At 37.0% G+C, this 23713-nt stretch overlaps 1 protein-coding gene across 2 annotated transcripts in view; it reads left to right on the top strand.

Annotated features, from left to right (window-relative positions):
- Positions 1-23713, top strand: part of LOC126378426 (neurogenic protein big brain) — a 117133-nt gene that overhangs the window by 14736 nt on the left and 78684 nt on the right. For both annotated transcript variants that reach the window (XM_050026794.1, XM_050026786.1), the window contains exon 2: positions 61-187. In XM_050026794.1, the coding sequence (XP_049882751.1) occupies positions 61-187 (127 nt within the window). The remainder of the gene's footprint in view (positions 1-60; positions 188-23713) is intronic.

The raw sequence follows: 23713 nt of genomic DNA, 5'->3' as shown, positions 1-23713 counted from the left end.
AGTCCTTTTATTCAATAAATATAACGTTTGGTGTAATAAACAGTTTGTATTTTTGTACAGGTGCTCATGTGAACCCGGCGGTGTCAGCGGCGCTGTGTGTGCGCAGGCGCGTGTCACCGCTACGAGCTGCGTTGTACGTCGCTGCACAGTGCGGTGGAGCCATCGCCGGCGCAGCTGCTATATACGGGTAAGTAACATTAATACTTAATAAATATAATTTACGGTAAACGCGCTCGGTCTGCGATTGTTGAAGTTAAGCAACTTTCGCAAAGGCCGGTCATAGGATGGGTGACCACAAAAAAAAATCATCTCGAGCTCCTCCGTGCTTCGGAAGGCACGTTAAGCCGATGGTCCCGGCTGCATTAGCAGTCGTTAATAACCATCAATCCGCACTGGGCCCGCGTGATGGTTTAAGGCCCGATCTCCCTATCCATCCATAGGGAAGGCCCATACCCCAACAGTGGGGACGTTAATGGGCTGAAGATGATGAAATATAATTTATTTTCTAATTAAAGTAAAAAAATAAAGAAAGTGTGTATGGATTGTACGAAGAAGGATATGTGCGTGAAAGGTGTAGGTACGTTCACGAGCACTAATTTGTATACACTTTGATACCATGTCACATTAACTTTTTTTACAAATTAAACCGTAAGTCTCATTAAATGTCAAATATGATAGTGCGACAGAGTTATAAAGTGGGTAAATGATATTACTCATGACTGTACTGAGAATACCACTAACAGAGATAAATTATAGACGACCATACGGCTCACCACCTCACCACCTATCACGTCGATGTAACAAAAACCTCGGTGAGGTGTACCCACGTACCTGGGCGATGGATGTATCTTTGACTACCCTAGTTGGAATGTAGTCGTGAGCTTATGTTATATTAAAATAAAAAAGACGCTTTTGACTCGACGAAAAACCAGTTGCGAGCTCATTTTGAATCCTTATGCGGATATTCTTAGGATATTACTATTATGTATGATGTATTTTATTTATTTCAATACTTGTCTTGTATGTGTGTGTATAGTCTATTATTTATTATTATTGTCTTCTCAGATTATGGTTAGGTATATTTTTATTATATATGGATTACATTATATTGAGTATTTATTAATATACGTACGTATAGCATAGAGTATTTATTATATTAACTTTTAGGTATTTATTTATTGATCATTTTATTTTTATTTTTTTGTTTTGTTGCACCATCCCGCATCCAAGTTGTAAATGTTTGTTTCCTTTTGTTGGTTGCCTGGAAGAAATTGCTCTAGAGCAATAAGGCCGCCCAAATTGTACTGTATTCATGTGTTTTGTCTGATTGTTGAAATTTTAGTTCTGTGCAATAAAGTATATTTGATTTGATTTGACGCAGATTAGGTTTTGCAGCTCGGTGTGGGTACTTAATTCATCTTCTGACTACCCCATTGGGATATGCTCGCGAGCTTATGTCCCCTGCCCCCTCTCGTGTGGGTTGTGAGGTGGATTACCAACCTCATCAACCCCGGTGTCAGGGTTACTATTAAGCCGCCAAAGGCCCCTGATATGACTCATGTAACGACTACTCGTACAGTCATGAGCAATATCATGTACCCACTTTAGAAGTCTGTCGCACTATCATATTTGACATTTGATGAGACTTGCGGTTTAATTTGTCAAAAAAGTTAATAAGATATGGTTTCCTATTAGTACTCATGACCGTACTTACGCGAGTTTATGTAATGTCTTGTCTATAGCGTTATTTGGATAGGCTCTCAGGTGAAATAAATTGCACGGAAAAGTATGCGCCCGATGCCTACATATTTTATGCGTGTAAGCATTTAAATCGCTCTCAGCTTAACCCTCGTCTCCCTTGTACATCATTGATAACGTTATGCGGTTCAGAGGTCAAGGACACCATCTGTATTAGTAGGATTTCTCGCGTATTTCGGAGATTTATGCCAGCGAAATTCTGTCCAGAGTCTTCATTTACTACTTTTTTGCTTATCCGGCCAAGCAGTTTAAGCCAAATAAAAAAATAAGCAAAAAGAAACTCTTACCAAAAAACCAAAAAACGTAAAAAAGCCCACCAAAAAACCTCATCAAAAAAGCCTTGAAAAAAGAAGGCTCTTCGTCAGCTCCATTCTCGTAAAAAGTAGGTATGTCGCGGTAGGAAACCTATAGGAAAAGATACTTTACTGTCATTAAATCCAATAAAAGCTTAACTAGCAATATGTCGCCCCTTTCTTATATCTAAACGGAAGATAGTAAAGTAGAATAGGATAATTCATTTGTAAATAAATCGCCGGAAACGGATGGAGGCTTTGGCTTGGCATTGGAAAAACAAGATAACGCCCGATCTACACAGAGGCGGTACCGCTAGGGTTGCGGTCCGACTATTGATATGAGCCAACCGGTTTCGGCATAGGCGACTGCTTCATCTCCAATCTTGTTGGGAAGGATCCTCGCAAATTTATAGTGTGAGTGAATATGAGTATGCAAATTCGAATATTACAAAGAAACCTTTGGCCGAAACCGTAGAGTTCGAATTATAGCGAGATGCCGCGGAAGCATAGTCCGAAGTGGGGCGAATTACACAAATTCATTCTCAGTTTTAGAGCTAGGCTCTTGTTGGTGGAGCTGTCCAGATTTGACAATCCTTTGCAAATTCCAAGACCTTGTATTACAAAACATATATGCACAAAACGATCATATTATCAACTTTCCACATCATTCATTGCCTCTTTGGTATCGAGCAACCGCAACCAGCGCTTGTGTTACTAGGCAATGAACGGCGGATAAATCGACGTAGCGGTCCAGCCAGAAATGTCACACGCCGATGTGAGGTAACAGGCGACATGCGGACTCGTGTAATTTAGTACTGAGGGCATAACTACCTTGTTTCTACGGTTTGTGGCCGAAACGCTGCCGATGTCTCTGTGTGCATTGGGCTTAAAATATACTTCCAATAATAAACTACCCGTTACTTTGTCGTTTCCCTTTTATTTGTGGTTTTACCAAATCGTGTTTTGCCAAAAAGGAAATTACTGGAAAGTCGCATAAAAAACTGATAAAAGGAAAACTAAAGAACCTCAAAGAAAAATCTTGGTCATAATCTAAGGTCGTTCTTCTTTACACCATCCCGTTTATTGTTAAAGTGAATTGGGTCTTTTTTACATAGGAGCTTGGTTGTGTGTCTACGTTTAGCTGCCGTGCTTACCCCATTAGGGGATTGCGGGTGTGAGTTTATACTTGTTTTATATTTAAGTAACTTTAAACATTCTTTAGAAAGCCTCGAAGAAAAATGTACACAGGTAAAATTACATACAAAATTCATGAGATTTGCTTAGTTTTTTTAGTCACAAACTGGTACAGCAAACTGGGTCGCCTTTGTAAGAGCATTTCTCTACATACTTACATCTTCGATGAGGATAAAAACTGCCTATTTCTCCCATCAGGTGTCGCCACTGTTGAGTGTTCTTAAATTTGACTGTTCCCCACAGGTACTATTTTTACACTATAACCCTTTGCGCAGCGTTTAACTGTAAAATCATAGTATAAATATTTATTCCCTAAAGATGGGAAAGAAGAAAACGTAGAAAAACTTATTTTCAATCAAAACTGCCTTTTTCTAAGTGATGGCTTTATTTTTTATAGCAATTTATCACGAATTTTTTAGCTGGACTGTATGGAGAACTGTCAAAATTTAAGAATACTCAACTGTGCTGCCACCTACATTTGAGCTTCTAGTTTTTATCCCCATTATTGCAAGTAGATTCCCAAAGTGTCGTGCTACTCTAGTTTCTATCTTGACAGATAGAACCATTCTTTGATTGGTCAAAATATCAATGAATTTGCAAGAGTTGTCAATTTCAACCAATCACATGATAGAATCCGATCCTATCCTATTGAGTTACTACACGATTAGGGGCCTTATTTTGAATAGCTCGCCTTCACCTCGCGTACGTAAATATATACCCTTTTCACGTAGCACATCAGAACTTATCATTTGCAAGATGAGGCAGGTGTATACTTTCGCACGCGAGTTGAAGGCGAGCGATTAAAAAAAAGGCCCTGTATGAAAAAATAAACCTGATAGTTATGACGCTAAGAAAATGACAAAATTTACTTCTCTTTATCCCTCTAACATGTATATTTATTCGACTTTAAACAACATTTGAGTTAGTATAGTATACTTCAATTCAGGCATGTTATCTCTTTTGTAATAAATAAAGGGATGAGTTGCCAATTCCAGTTGCAAACTGAATTTGTTCCTTTGTTTAAGTCGTTCGCGTGAACAGAATTACAATATCGCAACTGATTAAATTCAATTCGTTTTAAAGTACTTAGGTATAATATGAATTTGTATCGTTTGAATACCTAAACAGCATAACAACCTCTGTGGTCTAATGATTGAGCGTTGAAAGTGGAATTTGCCGTCGCAAAAGTATGGAACTAAAAATACTTAAATAATTAAAAAAAAAAACACTTATCTCCCATGAATTTTCCGACAGGAAATTCCACTTGATCTAACTCAGAATTATGGTCTAAATAATACCCTTAGTATTCGTTACGATGTTACTAACATTTTGTATAGTCTGTTAATATACTCTATGTTATGAATAGGAGCATATAATTTTGAACAAATATGTATATAAAAAAAAAACTATAACCAAAGTTTACTGTAGTGTTACCTACATACATAGTATTATTCTTTCTTTATTCTCTGCTCAGCTTACAGGGAATCCGGCCAAGAAGTTAATGACACATGCGGCAAATCTACAATAAGACGCGTCAAAAAAAAAAAAAACTTAGAAATGGGAGATTTTCTTTTTGAGAATTAAAAAAAAATAGTTCTTAAGAACTCGGTAGATGGCGCTCAACCAAGTACGTTACTGGGCCATTGCCAAGTTGCCAATGATAGAAAAAACAAATATTTAAGAAATAAATAAACAAGACAAAGATTTCTTTTCTTATTCACATTCTCTCGGGTCATTCTGATAAGATTCCGTTTCCTTTCTTCGTTATTTGTTAATTGATTTTATTTTCAAATCATAAAATATTATTGTGAAATATACGTTTCGTTTTATGATTTCAAAAGAAAATCAAAAATAATATAACGTTCCGTTCCTTGCAGTAACCTACAAAGTTCAGCGCCATCTATCCAACAGCTAGGATAAAAAAAAATCGCTTATTCGTATCACACTGACACTCTCTATTTTTATCGGTTGCCCAATTGGGCACCCTCGGGTTTGTTGTCTTAAATTTTGTACCGGATGAGAGCCCTTAGCGCTCCCCATTTGTCCGGGCAAGTAGTTAATGCCACGTTACATACATATACCACCACGTCGTACAAAGTTCTGTGACACTTTTTACCCACAAAAACAAAAACAGTATACCACCGAACAGAGTTCGTTAAAAATACAAGAAAAATAGAAAAGCAAATAAAATGTTCAACGCTCCGGCACGCTCGGAAAACAAAGATGGAATAACAGAATTATATTTGGCACATTCCATCCATTTTTGAGAGCGCTGACATTGGAACACTGTCTAACATTAAATCCTTTACACAGTTTATACGACCTTGGTAAATTCAAGAAAATGTAGTTATAATTAAGAAAAACATAGTCGGCACCAGAGAATAAAGAGTATAGAACGGTAACTCTTCGCCCCGCACCAATTCGTACAGTCATGAGCAATATAATGTACCCACTTTAGGACTCTGTCGTGTGACATTTATTGGCTCCGATTGCTGTTATTTTCTTATCCGCCGAAAAGGAAAGGGACGGATGATTGACAACTGTTAATTTTAAAATCAATTAATTACCCGGGCGAATAAAATATGCAGCTGATATGCAACCCGTTTTCGAGTGCTGTCAACTGAATTCTGTCGGGTTATTTTATTAGTCAATATAAAATTTTGGCAAGGTTGTATATAAACATTTGTAAAAATAAAATTAGAGGGTGTGTGCAGTCATGAGTAATATCATGTACCTAATTTAGTACCCTGTCGTACTATCATATTTGACATTTAACGAGACTTACGGTTTAATTTGTCAAAAAAGTTCAATGTGACATGGTTTCAAAGTGTAACATATTAGTACTCGTGACCGTACTGGAATCTGCATCTATGTTATGTTTATTATTTTTTTAGAAATAAGAAAAATAAATAATCAAAACCATAAAGCCGCCATAAAATATGTCGATCGGCACCGATTTCTATAATATTATATGCATACCCTGATCGGATATTTTAAAAGTTCCCATGATATAAAATACAAACATACGACGACAGGCCTTACATATAAAATACGAAGCAAACAATATTATTTATCAGTTCCCAATCGATATTTTGATGTGAGCACATGAAATATAATATTTGTTTAATATAATCTCAATGCTAACACTCTTGAGACAGGCACAGCCCTACATAAACAGTATGACATATTTATGTTTTATAAATATTCTCCATAATATATTCTCATTGGCATCAAAGAAGGCTGAACAAGCTAATATATTTCGTTCCAGTGCCTGCTCTATCAACAATCGTTTCGTGAAGTCATGTCTCCAGACTCCCGCCAAATTGGATTATATTTATAGTTCAATCGACTATTTTATTGCGCTGTATAAAAATAAATAATATTTTGCTTTTTTTATCGTATAGGCTTACAATTCACCCGCGTCTTTGCATATTTACTTTGTCAGGGAAATTATTAAAGTTTTTTTCTACTCCTCTACTTTAATCTGGCATTTAAATAACCAAAAAGTCTAATATAAGTACATACATAATTAAACTCTTTGAAAAAGTGTACGCTTTATGGCCTATAAAAGCATTGTTTACAAAGTGTAACTGTACTATAATGTCGCCAAAAAAGCATTGTTGTTGTTTTTTTTTTTTTTGACCTGGAAACTGGCACCTTTACTTTGTTTGGTGCCATAGATATACTATAAAAAAAAAGTATACATTTGCCGCCATTTTCCCGCGCGTTGGAAAATAAATTGGAAAATTTTTGTGTTTCGTTTCAAAACACTAAAAAGTATAAAATTAAAAGGAAAAATGGATGAAGAACTATTGAATTCTACACCAAAATTACGTCGTCGTAGAAAAAGTATTGTATGCAACGTTGTATAACTAGGTCAAAAAATGCTCGTGGCGTCTCTTATTGCGATGTTCGCCAAGGCTCACATCGCAACTCACGCCACTCGCATTTTTTGACCCTTCTTATACAACTGTTGCATAAAATACTATAAAAATAAACATACGATGTGTAATAAATTAATAATATTAAGTACTTTATTATTTTAATGGATCAAAGATTACAATCAGTATTTTGAATTCGGAAAGATGTGCATTTTTTTCGAAAATACAGTCTTTATTTTTTGTATATATGTATTTGTAAAATTGAATGTGCGACATTTATTATTCAGCCATACCTAAAAAAATAGGATTTACTTAATCCATACATATTTAATTGTAGATTTGTAATTATAAGTAGGTAATTATTTCTACTAGATTTTTAGGACTTATTGCGTTGATAGTTTCCTATACACACTAGTTAGTAATATGACGATCGAAGGTTTCCTAATAGCCGTGCATTATCATTGCTAGCCCAGATAACGGATATTAACGACCTGTCGTGCACATGTGCTAGTAATTTGCCCTAGTATTAGTCTAATCCAGCGCGGTGGTATTTACTTACGTCGAAAACATGAAGTAATTGCATCTTGTATCTTGCATAAATTAAGGTAGGTAAGTACAGGATATTCTATAAATATAGGTAAAGAAAATAAAGAAAAAAAGAGAGTTGTTTGACACTAGAATCAAAAAATATCGACGATAAAACCAAAATCTATCTTCGCGCCAAAACCACTAAAAATAACGTATTCCAATCGATTAGTAAGTATTGAATTCACGGGCGTATAAGTCAATGGGGTAGTTTTCTAGGTCAAACATAAATTATGAAATTCTGGTAACTGAATAAACACAGATCTAAAGGCGGCAAAAAACGTTCTCATTTTTCTATTTAAGTAACTTACTTATTTATGAATTTTAATAAAATGAACATATTAATGAGTCATTAATTACCACTACTTTCAGGTTGATCGAAGTATGGTTTCATCATCATCATAGTAGTCTTTTTAATTTTAATGAATAACGTTATATTGTATTTCGTTAATTTATTGTTTTATTTTTGCTTCGGTTCCAATTATAAATGTTTCTTTCTTTAAAAAACATACTACCGCTGCGCTCGTGTAACTACTGCAGAATTTTAATTTAGGTCTCGTAGACAAAGGTCTTCATCCTCATTCTGCCACGTATTTCCACATTTAGTTCTGACCTGTGGGTGGGTGTTTTTTAAAGCTGAATATAAGCGTTGATGGATGGGAACTTGAAACATTTATCCTACATTATCGCAACATTGAAGCCAGGTTGCAAAGAAAGCGGGAAGCAATTGTTACTACCAACAAAGACCCAATACCTGCCGATGTATTCATGTAACATTCGCCGAACTGATTCATATTATTCACCATATATGTTATTATGTAAGGACAAAAGGATTTTTGTACAATACGGCCGATTGTTAACCATCGCCAACGTTTTCTTTAGTTGCGATGTTACGGAATTTTACCTGAGTTGATTTCGTACGGTTCAATGATTTTTGGGCAAAAAATGTCGTTAAGATAGACCTATTGGGGGAGGCTATTTTTTCTAGTGGTTATAAAACACATTTTGAGAAACTTGGAATGTATTTCCGTTGTTAGTTTCAAAGTTGCCAGTACTTACCTAACTAGAAAAACACACACACACACTACGTACATTGACCAACTTGGAGATGTCCGTAGAAAAGGTTTAGTAGTATATATTCTGAACCGGCGTGACTCGGCGTGAGTGTATGAAACGATTAATGAATGTAGAGGAAGCAAGAGAAGTGTGGCAGAATGGAAGCAAATGGAATTTCATAGTCTCTGCTTATCCCCCGTGGAAAATAAGCGTGAGTTTATGCATTTATGTACGTATGTACCAATGTGGAAAATCGCAAACAGATTTTTTTAAAAGTAAAAAATATTTATTTACTTACCAAATAAAGTAAAATTACCACAAGTTAATAGCGGCCCTGCACTAGGGTTTCCCCTGTATCGCAGTAGCCCTATGGTAAAACAATTTTTGCGTAAAGATTAAAAATACGAAGTCCGGTGGAGACTCAGGTATATGTACATTGAATTAAAAAATAATAAGTACATAATGATACATTTTTAAAGAGATCAATATTATCTACCTTGATTTTGTGATTTTCCTATCCCTGCTCTAAACAGGGATTGCGTACCTTTTTTGACGCAACTTTTTGTAGATTTGCCGCAAATAGATGCAACTACATGACCGAAATAGGGATTATGGGATCAAGATTATGAATAATATGTATTACTCCTACTGCGTACCCCTAATGGATTGTTCCGTGAAGATCAGTTAGAGAGCTTTTAGAGCAGTTCTTCCTTGCGTTGAAGTAAGTTTTAAGTTTCACATACCCTGACTAGTCATGTACCCTGACATATTTTGAGTCGAGAATGTAGAGTGGTACTAGACTGTATTTAATTAAACGTTATCTACGTAAGTAGGTATAATTCTGGTTCAACTTGGGTTCGAGTCTGTAATGAATTAAGTAAATCGAAAAGTTAACAACTTTGTTTAATATCCAATGAGGGAGAGGGCGTTGATATGATGGATAGCAGACATATGCATCTTTTATCTTTGTTTTTGGGTATAAATGATGACCTTTTTTATTGACCAAGGTACAATTACAACTTCCACCCATTATTTTATTCTGATCAAAATAAACAGAAGCAATATAGGTAGCAACATCATTCTATACATAATGTCATCCAAATATCAAGCAACAATTATTTATATATTTATGTTTCTGCCATTACATTACATTGAATAATTATCAATCAGTCAATCAATAATACTTTATTACACAACAACATATATAAAGGACATAAACATACGAATAAAACATAAGCACAATAGGCATAGGAATATAATAATTATGTACCCCAGCAATGAGAAAATAGGTAATTATCACGTTAAAAGTGAACAACGCCATCTATCGTGTGTTTGAGGAACGTCGATTGGAAAGTCCCTCGTTAGAATTTTAGAATCTTTAAAGTCTTCGAGGAGACTTTCAGGAGAGTGGAAGAAGCAAAAGTTGTGTGTCAGGATTTTAGTGGAATTCCGTGGTCTCTGCCCACCCTAACTGGAAATAGGCGTAATCTTATGTATTGTTTGTTTTTAAACATTTCATATAGAGCAGTAACTGTAACTGTAAGGTCGATCGATCGGTCTTAATCGATTTAAACTTAATCTTTTAATCGATCGATTCTCTACACCATCCGCGTCACTTCACTACCAGCGCTTGAAGTTAAGTTAAAAGTTTGAAGCTCCATTTCCAGTTAAAGAGTTTGTATAAATGGCGCTACAACCATTTGTTCGTTTTACGTCGATCGTTTTCAGTTTTGCGCTTTTGAAGTCGATTCCATTCCACTTGCATTACAAAGCTGGGAACTTGAAAAGGATTGTATCCAACAATTTCTATCGGATTCTGCTGGGTTACATTTGTGTTGCAAATGCTGCAAACATTCTGTTGGAAGTAGTGTTTGTGATTTACGAGGGAGATGACTATTCTCTGCTGCTATTTGATTCTAAAAAAAAAACATAACTCACCTTCTGCTGCAAACGGGTAAAAAGCATACGCCATGTCGTAAGGAGAGCTGCACCGTTCCCGAGAATGTTTCCAAAGTGAGTATATTCCTGTTGTAAAAACTCTTTAATAGTAAGGACACTGGCTGTTATTTTTTCGAATTGTTCTTTGTACTTACTCTGATTATATCTGTCTAAAGGTTAGGTCATAAAGCTCTTTTTATTTAACTTTCGCATCTTTTTACACCCGGGAATGTGTAAAAACAGTTGGACAATGGTCATAAGCATAAGGTAAGTGCTATACCGTGCTTTTCGACAAAATTATGTGTGTAAAAGTACTGAACGGGCATAATTTGGCAACGTCGACCTCAGCCTTGCCTTCCTATTTGGCCATACAAGCCTTAAGGTCATATCCTAGAACACCAAGGTTGTGCCAAGTGGGAAATTATAAGGGGATCCGTTGCCTGCAACAAATTGATTACGCAACTGAGATATCCTTTATAAAACTGCATACATTTTGTTGGTGACGCAACCGATAGTGTCATAGCAAGATTAGGCCTTAAGAGAACTACAATCCAGAGCAAAGATATATCTTATTCATCCAGAGTAGAACCACAAATAGAGGCAGTCGTTTGATAGAACTTCTATTTTTTTATGTGACAAATGGTTTGGCCGAATAAATGGGGAGCGCTGAGAGCTCTCACCCAGTTTGAACTTCTCAAGGTAGCTACATAATGTTACTAGTGTTAGATAGAAAATAATCGATCGACCTAATATCGACCGATGCATGACTATGCTCATTAACGTCACAACACTAGCTTACGTACTTTGACAGATCTAATTGTTACCGCGCATTTGAGACGACTGTAAAATGTTATCTTATTGAAATATAATCAATAATTGTACTAATACGTTCTGTTTGATACTAGATACGAATGTCCCTTGAGAAATTCTTACTGTATTTACCATCTAATCTTCTTGTACAACATTCACGGAGTTAATTGGATTTTCCGCGTGGTGCCTCTCGAACTAATTTGTTGCGGTCAATAGCACAGGAACTACCAAAGCTCAATAGCCCTTTGTCGAATCAATTTATCGGAAAATGTACTCAATGGCATAAACACAGATATAAGTTGAGTGAGGCCCTTTTATAAAGGACCACTACCATTGATAACCAATCCATACACTCAATTACATTTTGCCTTAGTGTTTACTGTCTTTTTATGTATTTGTATACTTACTTACTCTCTTGTGTAAATTACTACGTGTTTTGATAGTAAGTTAGGTAAACTGTATGTGTTATTCCGTGTTTTGTTTTATATTTTTGGTCTTATTAATTTCCTGGTGTCAGGGTTACTATTGGGCCTTTGGCGGCTCAATAGTAACCCTGACACCACGGTTGATGAGGTTGGTACGTCACCTCACAACCCACACGATGAGAAGAAGAATTTCCTATCCGCGAGGAATTATAATTGACTTTCTGTATTTACTATAAAGTGCTACTATGTTAATTATAATTTATTTTATTTTGAGTTCTGTTTATTTGTTTTAGTTTTGTTTTAATTTTAATTTTGATTTTTTTCATATTTTTCAAATATTTTTGTTCTGTAACTGGTTTGGTTATGGTGTAAATAAAGTATTTATAAGTTATTATAGCTGTTGTTTCTCCGAACATTAAATAAACAATTACATATTTGTTACTGTGGTGTCCGTATATAATAAATGTTTCTTTCTCTCTTTCTTTCATCAAGGTTGGTGACGTCTGCCGCGACCTTACAACCTACACGATAGAAGAATAATCAAAAAATAGTTGTATTTTAGTGCAATAAATTCTTGCGCATTTTCCGCGATGCATAGTTTTGAGCACTTTATTTTTCCAATTCCCACGTAGTCCCGTTAACTGCATACGAAGTAAGTACTTTTACGTTGTGCATATTTGCAATTTCACCACACAGTGCCTGTTAAAAGCGCATGTTTGTATTAACATGCTATGTGTTACTGCGCATAACTGTGCTAGTAAATATAAATTTACATTTTAATGAGAGACTTTCCAGGCTACGTTCCACAAAAACAATATAAGGAGAATAGTTACAATAAAAAAAAAATCAAGATAAGCTTAAATATAAACTTCGAGTAGTCAAATGTGTTACTATAGTAACATTTTCGAGAAAAATATATGAATTAAGGAAGTACTTGTTACGCAAGTTTTAAGAAAATAAGTGACATTGAAGAATGTTTGCTTTTCTCTTTCCCTCATCATCTTATATTGCGTGAAAATAAAATGAGATATGTTTGCTACTGCATAACATTTACATTTCCACAAGAACATTTCTCTATAGAAAATACATGTAAGTACGTAATATTTTCTGCATTAGACGGAGTTTTATCGTACTCTTTATTGAAATAAAAGATATACACTGAATACCCATTTCATCCAGAAATCAGAATCAATTATTCAACGTAATTATCATGGATAAACTTGTTGAAGGTCAATGTAACATTTTTGAATCTACGTCTTTTCGGAAGGTGTTATGGTTGAGGAGAAGAAATGACAAGAAACTGCAACAGCAACAGAAATCAGAATCATTATTCAACGTAATTATCATGGATTTAAACTTGTTGCAGGTCAATGAAATATTTTTGAATTTACGTCTTTTCGAAAGGTGTTATGACTGAGGAGAAGAAATGACAAGAAACGGCATATCACATCTTTTAAATCAATGTAGGTATTACAAGTTATTTAATGTAGGTAAATATGTATTGCAAGGTTTTGTTAACAAATGTCACTTTCGAATGTAAGTGAAAGGGTATTTGACTGGGTCAAAGATAAATTATAAAATACCAATCTAGAAATAGAAGCCAGTCTAAGATGAGCAAAAATCAAGCTCATTTTACTTTTCGATTTATTTTCGAAATTTATTTATGAATTAAGTAATAATGAGTACGACGTTTGGCCGTTGTTATTGATGACGTCACATGACAGTTTTTCCATACAAACTCCGAAGTAAACTTTCGTTTTGACGTTTCGAAAAAAGTATCTCATTTGACTAGGCTGTCAAGTAGCCTATTTAACAAAAATGCGCTTAAGTTTTTTTGTTCACTTTAAGGCGACAACTGACATAACATAAACAGCCCATACACTCCCACTGCTAAGCACAGGCGTCCCTTCAATCGGAGGGGGTATAGAGCATACTCCACCACACTGCTACAATTGTAAAAATAGGTGGCACTTAGAAATCTTATCAACCTAGAATTCTAAGAACATTACAAATGGCTTTTACTTCTCGAAACTTCGTGAGTTTCCCGCGCGTTTCTCTTGTTTTTCTTTGGGTTGCCAGACGATAAAATAAATTCCGAGGGAAGTTGTCGCGAGCTTGCAATGGATCAATGGCTGATCTAAAAGACCCTTAATAATGGCGGGAACGTGTCCGGGAGATGCAAACAATTTTAATCATCATCACCTCCCTAGCTGTATCCCGTTTTTCACAGGGTCCGCTTAGCTAAACTAAAGATTTGACAGGACCGGTTTTTACAGAAGCAACAAAAACAAAAAACTGCAACTTCTTTTGATTTGAAGATGTTCGTGATTTTTCGATAATTTAATCTAATCTAAGCCTACAAGATCCTACTGCTGGGCAAATGCCTCCTCTTCCTCTTTCCATTTTTGGCATTGTGCAATTGTTTAATATAATGAAATAGTATTATCATCATCTCTTTTAAAAACAACGTATTTAAGTAACGTAACATAAGTTCACGACTTTATCCCAATTGGGGTAGTCAGAGGTACCTACATCCATCGCAAGATAAGTCGCTAATATTGCTCACCGAACTTTCTGTCAGACCGTGATAGGTGGTGAACCGGATCAACGTCTATAATGGTTGAAATAACTGTGTTAACCCTTTCACGGGCAGCAACCATGGGACATTGATGGTTCATAATAGATAGTATGACACCTTGGAATCGGAACGTCATTAGACGTTCTGTCCTTGAAAGTGTTAAATAACTCATTGGTGCAAGTCCTGAGGAGCTCGGTGGCGCAGCGGTAAACGCGCTCGGTCTGTGATTGTTGAAGTTAAAGCAACTTTCGCAAAGGCCGGTCATAGGATGGGTGACCACAAAAAAAAGTTTTCATCTCGAGCTCCTCCGTGCTTCGGAAGGCACGTTAAGCCGTTGGTCCCGGCTGCATTAGAAGTCGTTAATAACCATCAATCCGCACTGGGCCCGCGTGATGATTTAAGGCCCGATCTCTCTATCCATCCAGAGGGAAGGCCCGTGCCCCAGCAGTGGCGACGTTAATGGTCCGTTTGAGAAACAAGCCGGTTTACCACAGGGCCACAGTGACTTTTGGTACTTGCTTGCTTGTTTTTGTCAGGGGCCTTTGGCGGCTCGATAATAATCCTCACACACCAGGCTTGTTGAGGTTTGTCATCCACCGAACAACCCACACGATAGAAGAAGTGGGGAGTACTTGTTTATTACTGAACCTACAACTGATCCAGCCCTGTCAGGGACCCTTAGTCCAACCCTGGCTGGTTCTGAGTCCGGCCCTGGTCTCACACCTGCTAACCTCCAGATGGATACAAATCACCAAACCTACCGTTGCTCGTTTCACTGTGATATGTTGAGACGTATGACTCTTTCACCGCAGTTTTGTTACGTAACATACCTCAGCCGTGTTACTTCTCTGATTTATGGGCGATGGGCTGGTGAACTGTCAACATACGGTTCATTATTCTTCTTTCGCGTGGGTTGTGAGATCAATGACTAACCTCATCAACAAGGGTTACTATTGAGACGCCATAGGCCCCTGACAAACTAACATACCTGTGACATCGTAGCGAATACTGAGGGGCATGATTCAATTCGTGATTCTGAGCTAATATCAAGTGAGGTGGAATACTAACCTCATCAACCCTGGTGTCAGGGTTATTACTGAGCCGCCAAAGGCCCCTGACATGGCTCATGTAACGACTATATACTTACATCAGTAAGTAATAACCGGGACCAACGGCTTAACGTGCTTTCCGAAGCACGGATCATCTTACTTTCGGACAATCAGGTGATCAGCCTGTAATGTCCTAACCAAACTAGGGATCACGAAGTGATTTTAGTGATATATGCCCACCGGGACTCAAACCCGGGGCCTCCGGATCGTGAGCCCAACGCTTAACCACTGGACCACGGAGGCCTCTGAACTTGAAAAATTTGTGAAAATTATTTTCAGCTCCATACTTTTGCGACGGAAAATTCCACTTGATATAAACTCAGAATCACGCTCTAAATCATTTCTCAAAGTTTTGTTACCCTGTATAACATATCGTGGCTGACTTTGCTAACTGACGTATCTGTATTTGTTGCTACAGTGATTTGTGTCTACTGACAATTGTAAAAGGTGCGAATCAGTTTCGCCAAAAATTGCAAATACGTCAGTTCGCGACATCAGCGACGATATTATAACAAAGTATTTTGAGATTCAACAATACCTATCAGTTTTTTTATTATTTACTTTAAAAAAAAGAACGTTAACAAAATAAATTTCAAACATGCGTCAATAACAGAAACAAAAACAATCACAAACAGTGCTGGTTTATCCATGCAATTTACTAAGTGATGGTGTTAAAATAGTCAGTATACTTTTCACAGTAGTTATGCTTGTGCTATAGAGGTCAATATCCACATTACTGGCAGCCTTCATTCATTTCAATGTGTTCCTATGTGTTAACATTATACGACATCAATGCTTTGTTCATTAATAAACAATAAAAAACTTGGCTCCTTAAAAATCCAAAAACAAAACCGACGGTAACGACAGCGACATTTTTTATGACACTTCTTTTTCGTTCCGTTATCCAAAAATAACTTCTTATAAAAAAATAAAAAAGGTTCCCGATCGTGAGGTCTCAGTGCAGTGAACTGCGCGCGCGCAGCTGTGCATCCTCAATTTCTCACACGTGCACTGAACGATGCACATGTCTTCAAGATACACACTTGCATAACGGGAGGACTTTAATTTCAATCTTGAGATTATTCGTTTTGAGAGCTCTAATTTTGATGGCTTTTGGAAGTAGTAGCTTACTTTCGTGCTTTCGTTGTCTATAAAAGTAGTACATAATACACACATACATACATAAATAAACTCAAGCCTATTTCCCACCGGGGCAAGCAGAGACTATAGAATTCCATTTTCTTCGATCCTGACACTCTTCTCTTACTTCCTCCACGTTCATTAATCGTTTCATAAACCGGTCGGTTGGCCTCCCCATGAAGCGTGAAAAACGGACTTTGCTCTATACAAATACTTCTCTCTTTCTCAATATTTAAGAGCTGCGCTCTCAAACAGTGGCGTAATCACCATTCCTCTCTTCTCTCCGCCAAATCCTTCACCTGCTGATACGACACGACCTGCACATTGTCTTTTATTTATTTCATAATTGTTCTCCTAGGATGGTTAAAAAGGCCACATCGAAGCAATTCATCTAAAAAAGCAATATTGCAATTTGACATTTGCGCATATAAAATGAAGTGCGCAATGCACACAAATGTCAAATAGCAATATTGCTTTTATAGATGAATTGCTTTGATGTTGCCTTTTTAACCTCTCAGCTCTACCCTTTATTAGATATGCACATTATAACATTTGGTTAAGACATAATTAATAGTATTTTATGCAACAGTTGTATAAGAAGGGTCAAAAAATGCGAGTGGCGTGAGTTGCGATGTGAGCCTTGGCGAACATCGCAATAAGAGACGCCACGAGCATTTTTTGACCTAGTTATACAACGTTGCATCCAATACTTTTTCTACGACGACGTAATTTTGGTGTAGAATTCAATAGTTCTTCATCCATTTTTCCTTTTTATTTTATACTTTTTAGTGTTTTGAAACGAAACACAAAAATTTTCCAATTTATTTTCCAACGCGCGAGAAAATGGCGGCAAATGTATACTTTTTTTTTATAGTATATCTATGGCACCAAACAAAGTAAAGGTGCCAGTTTCCAGGTCAAAAAAAAAAACAACAACAATGCTTTTTTGGCGACATTATAGTACAGTTACACTTTGTAAACAATGCTTTTATAGGCCATAGAGCGTACACTTTTTCAAAGAGTTTAATTATGTACGTACTTATATTAGACTTTTTGGTTATTTAAATGCTAGATTAAAGTAGAGGAGTAGAAAAACAAAGTAAAACAGTACTAATGTGTAACCAATTGTGTGTAAAACAATAGAACACAACATTCGTCATTAAAAACAACATCTTGTTTGTTGAGACTAACTCCACAGCAGCTAAAGGTGCTAATTCCTGCAGACGCCATTTAAATTTATAAGTTATACCTGCCATTTTCTTATCCGCCTATAAGGAAAGGGACGGGTAATCTACAGGCATAAAATTTATGGAACATACGTCAATTTAAAGCACATAATAACGGGTTCTTACCGCGTTTAAATGGGGATATAAGACTCCCGATATTTCGACACTGTTGCAAGTGCCATGATCACGGGATGACTGATGAGATTGGAGTGGAGTAGGTAGATCCATAATTTTCTACGGGCAGACATATCTGTCTACCCTCTTTCTCTGCCGCTTGTTTATGTTTTTGATACCGGAATGTTCGGAACCATCTGAACTCGCACGAAACTCACTACGACAAACCGCACTCACTGTGTCCTCACTGGTTCCGAACATTCCGGTATCAAAAACATAAACAAGCGGCAGAGAAAGAGGGTAGACAGATATGTCTGCCCGTAGAAAATTATGGATCTACCTACTCCACTCCAATCTCATCAGTCATCCCGTGATCATGGCACTTGCAACAGTGTCGAAATATCGGGAGTCTCATATCCCCATTTAAACGCGGTAAGAACCCGTTATTATGTGCTTTAATTATGATAATAACCGCGTAAACTTAAAACAATACGTCAATTTTAAGGAGAAATCTAAAACAACCGTCTAAATATTTTACATCGGCCAATAACCCGACAGAATTAAGTTGACAGTACACCTCAAACGGTTTGCATACCAGCGAGACACTTTTTGATTCGCCCGGGTTATTAATTCATTACTCATTCTTCCTAAAATTTACGACTGTCAATCATCCGTCTCTTTCCTTTTCGGCGAATAGGAAGATGACAGGTATAACTTAAAGTAAAATTAAGAGGTGTCTGCAGGAATCCGGCCTAAATCTCACTATAAATAAGAGTACGTATAATTATTGCACAAGTTTTTTAAATGTGTGTGAACGACCAAATCAAAAATTTAAATCCCATCCCGGAATGTATGTGACAGTTCCGATACTACCTCTGTGTTTTGTGCTTAAAATACAGAAATGAAAATAAAGCCACCATTTTATTTTTCACTTTAAATGCAATTGGATAAAGATATAATTTTGTTCTCCACACCTTGTTGGCTGTGATTGATGATAGCGCCTCTACCTTACGTTATATCTCCGCGAAATTATGTAAGGGAGATAAAAAGGCCACAACGAAGCAATTCATTTAACATTTGCGCATATAAATAAGTAAGTGCGCAATGCAAACGAATGTCAAATAGCAATATTGCTTTTCTATATGTAATACTGCTTTGATGTGTCCTTTTTAACCCCCAGAACATCAATTTCCATGTATTTGTTATTATAAGGTTCATCATATCCAGCTTACGACATCGTATCAACAGTGGCTGCAAGTTGTCTTTGATTACTTGTGGCTCTGCCCACCCCATTAGAGATTACGGGCGTGAGTTTATGTAAGTATGTATGTATGTTGTTATTATACAATTCCAATACGGACTTAAAAATAGAACAAAATTTCATTTTTGTTATTAGGTTTTTTATATCGCACGATCCGAATTCCGCGCTCCAATATAAGTAATCGTTAGACCGTATGTCCTTTGTTTAACTATTGTGTCTAGAACTCTTGGCCTTAGGAGGTTAAACTGAGCTCTTTCACCCTACGGTTGCCTGACAGATATTGCTGTTTAGCATTAAGGCCGCCTATTGTGCTTATTTTATCCGTTTAGTACTAATTGATTGATTGGAATTTAGCTCATATTAGTTTCAGTATCATAATAGTGAAAACGCCTACACTTCTAAACATCTGTGCCTACCCCTTCGAGGGTACAGGGGTGAAACTGTAATGTTGTATTATTAAAAACGCATCCTGCCATAGCCTAATAAGCATGATATTTTCGTTAATAAGTTAAAAATACTTAGCTTTTTACGTGGACCCTATAAATAAAACTTTGATACATAATTATATACCTACCTACCTAATTGTGAGAGTTGCGTCAAAATAATATTCTAACTCGTTACTATGGAACCCAATATTAGTCGATAGTCGCACCTAAGCTCTTGACCGTTTTTTGTCTAAAAGAAGTGTCGTTTCGAAAATTGTCTTCAAATGACTTGAGGAATTGCTACCTATTAGGTAGAACTTGTGGTGAGGTCCTCTTAATGACAGTACATTAGTGGGGCCAAATGGTTTCCTTCGGAGACTGGAGGGTAGAGTTGACAGTAACGGTCACCCATCCGAATTGTGGCCGGGTCGAAGTTTACTTAACGACCATTATCGTTAAAATAACATTTTTGCCATCAAATTATAACTAAGTACATAGTATAAAACAAAGTCGCTTTTTCTGTCCCTATATCCCTATGTACGCTTAAATTTTTAAAATTACGCAACGGATTTTGATGCGGTTTTTTTAATAGATAGAGTGATTCATGAGGAAGGTTAATATGTATAATAACATCCATTAAATTGTGGAGAAATACTGTTATTTTTGAGGTTTTTAATGTGATGTCGTAAATAATTTAATTTTTTCCTCAGCATTGCACCCGAGCGAAGCCGGGGCGGGTCTTGTGAACTTTTTAAAGGTCTTTCTATATTGGGGTCGATTTAATTATCTAATGTCAAAATTAAAAAAAAAGTTGCGCGGCAAATTAGGTTCTTGCGAGAAACAGAAAACTAACCAAGTAGGTAACTGATTTAAAGATGAGAAAACTAACTAACTAGGTATATTTGACTTGTTTATGTACCAACAACTCGCTGAAGAGTTGCAATGTAACTTCAACTTCATAACTTTATAAGTAAAAGTTTCATAGTTAAACTAAATACTTAGCTAACTTCTCGCTAAGTTTCTGAGTTCTATTTGTATTTAAAGCAAATATTACAAACATTTGTATAAGACAGATGTAAGTTATTGTTCTAAACTAAGAAGTAAGTAGTTACACTTAAAATTTTAGTTAGGTTTCATTTACTTGCAAAATTTACTGAAGTTATCTACTACTACTTACCATAAATTTTCTAAGGGTAGAGCTAACCTTGTCAAAAGACAACTTATACATTGGTGATAGCCCTGTTCGGAGAAAGCGTGATTTACATGGTAGTGTCACGGGTTCGAATCACGGCTTGGGAGCACTGAATTCGACTTGATGACTTTAAATTGCTATTTGGATCAGAGGGCCCGGGTTGAAATCCCGGACGAGCCCCCAAATGTGGGATTTGGGTGTGCTCAAATTAAACAGTTTACTTGTTGTTGTTAAACACTCTTTTTCATCGAGCACAATAATTTTACCAAAGTCTACCAAAATCCGCCATCGTCTCCCTCTCCCCTCTCCTTCTCTTCTCACTCCTATCACTCTCACTCATTCACACTCCATCACTCAATCTGTCATTTTGTCTACGCATCCCTTCTATACTCTATACCTTCTGTACTACTCATGTCACTCGTCTACTTCTCAGACACAACCATCTAAACTCACCTATCACTCACTCAGCCACGTGCCCACATTAATATCACCCGGTTTCCAGGATTTGTGCTCGATTTGAGGAATACCTACCGAGATTGATTATGATTGATTATTGCTGTAGATCCACCTGTGCCATCAAGACTTCAATACAACCATTCCAGTACCCATTTCGCCGTGACGTAGAAAAACTTAATAAATAGTAGTAGTGTAGTGTGTGCGTGCGTGCGTGCGCGCGTTCGTGCGTGCGTGCGTGCGTGCGTGCGTGCGGGCGTGCGTGCGTGCGTGCGTGCGTGCGTGCGTGCGTGCGTGTGTGTGTGTGTGTGTAGTGTAGTAGTGGTAGTTAGTCCAGCACTTGCCCACGCAATATACAGGCTGTTAGTCATCGTAACGAGAAAAAAAATAGAACGTCTATTTGATTGTACTAAAAACGACGGTAAGTGTATTTTCCTGTCGCAAATGTTTAATTAAGATTTTGAGGTTTTACTGCGCCGCAATGTAAATCGAACAACGCGAACAGCGTTAGACTAACACACCCCGGACACTTCCTCACTTTACACAGACACTACACATTGACATTATCGTACACGGGCATCTGTGTGCGTGACGTCTGACACCATACGATTTAAGTCTAAACTATGTTCCAGGGGGTAAGGTAAACCTAGCTCATACGCTGCTGGGGAGCGGAGAATTGCCGTTCTATACGTAGTATTATTCCGTATTTTATGCTACGGATGTAGTAGTTACCTTTCATATAATATGGAACACGTCATAATTACAATGGTAATAACGCAAATATTACTGTTGAGTGCTACTCGCTTGTTGGGGGGTGTGGGTCCGTGCCAGATAGGGCTGAAGCTGCCACTTTAGGGAGTATTTTATTTATAGGAAATTTTTATTACACCTACTTGCATTTTGACAACATAACATAAGCTCACGACTATATCCTTATTGGAGTAGACACAGGTACATTCGTTGTAAGATGATGATTTATTTATATAATTATATTTTTCGGTATTTTTTAGTTATGTTGGTATCATTATGTTTATTGCACCATCCCATGCTCCAATGAAAACTTCTTTCACCCGCCTATTGTACTTATTTTTATTCGTATGTTTATGTCCTTTGTATACTTATGTCGTTGTGCAATAAAGTATTATTGATTGATGATCAAGTACCCTCGCCTCACGGAACTTTCTGTTAGACCAACAACGTGGTGGTGAGTCGTACCGCCGTCTATAATGGTCGAGCCAACTGTGTTAGTGAAAACTGCAAATAACTCGCTGGACAGAACGTAAATAGCCTCACGTCCTATTGCTGGGCACAAACTCCTCAATCAACCGGAGCGGGGTTATAATCAAAGTAGTATGTATTTAAGCGATGAAATATTCAGTGGCAGCCCTATCACAGCGGTCAGGTTGACCTGCATTACCGGGATCTAATTTGCAGTCGCGATGAAACTTTGATCAGACAGACACGCTAGCTGCTAACAGCTCGGGTTAGCGAGCACTTTATTTTGGACATTCGCTGGGTGATTCAAATTCTAGAAGGGTGATAATCATATCCATAACCATACCATAGACTAAGAAATAATACTACTTACGTGTAGAACGGCAACTCTCCACTCCCCACCAGCGACTGAACTATGTTTACCTCACTCCCCCCGGTCTTACTTTAGTCCTCAATGTATATGTGGGAATGGAAAAGTAAGATGATGCATGAAAAGGAACGTTTGGAGCGAAAAAGTAAGAGAGAGAGAGAGAGAGAGAGAGAGAGAGAGAGAGAGAGGGAGAGATGGAAGGAAGAAGCGGAAGTGGCTTTACTTTTTAATTTATATTAAGATGGTGATATATGAGGTGTGTAGCGTTAGTGTGGAAAAAATAAAAAGACGAATTATAAAGAAAGTGTTTAATTGAAGACGAAAAAGTCCTTCTTTCATATGTGGTGTCAGATATCACACACACAGATTCGCGTGTACGATAAAGTCTGTTTAAAACGAGGTTTTTTGTATGAAGTGTCCGGGGTGCGATCATAATTATGAATTATTCGCTATTTTGCATCCACTTTACGAATAGGTATTTTGGATGAGTGTCTCCCGCTAAATAGTCAGAGGGGATGAGGAGTGGCGCAGAGCCCCAGATATTCTGTTTCAGTGATAGTTTCAATGTGTTCGGAATAGTTGCCTGTTCGGTAGCTCGCGCTAAATGTAATTTGTTCTACAAATTCTGCAATAGATTTTAGTCGACAATTACAGTATGAGGTACCTATACTGTTTGAAGTAGTAAGGGTT

The sequence above is a fragment of the Pectinophora gossypiella genome, chromosome 2 (assembly GCF_024362695.1).
Source record: "Pectinophora gossypiella chromosome 2, ilPecGoss1.1, whole genome shotgun sequence".
In the NCBI taxonomy this organism is placed as follows: domain Eukaryota; kingdom Metazoa; phylum Arthropoda; class Insecta; order Lepidoptera; family Gelechiidae; genus Pectinophora; species Pectinophora gossypiella.
This window is presented reverse-complemented; position numbering and strand designations above follow the sequence as displayed.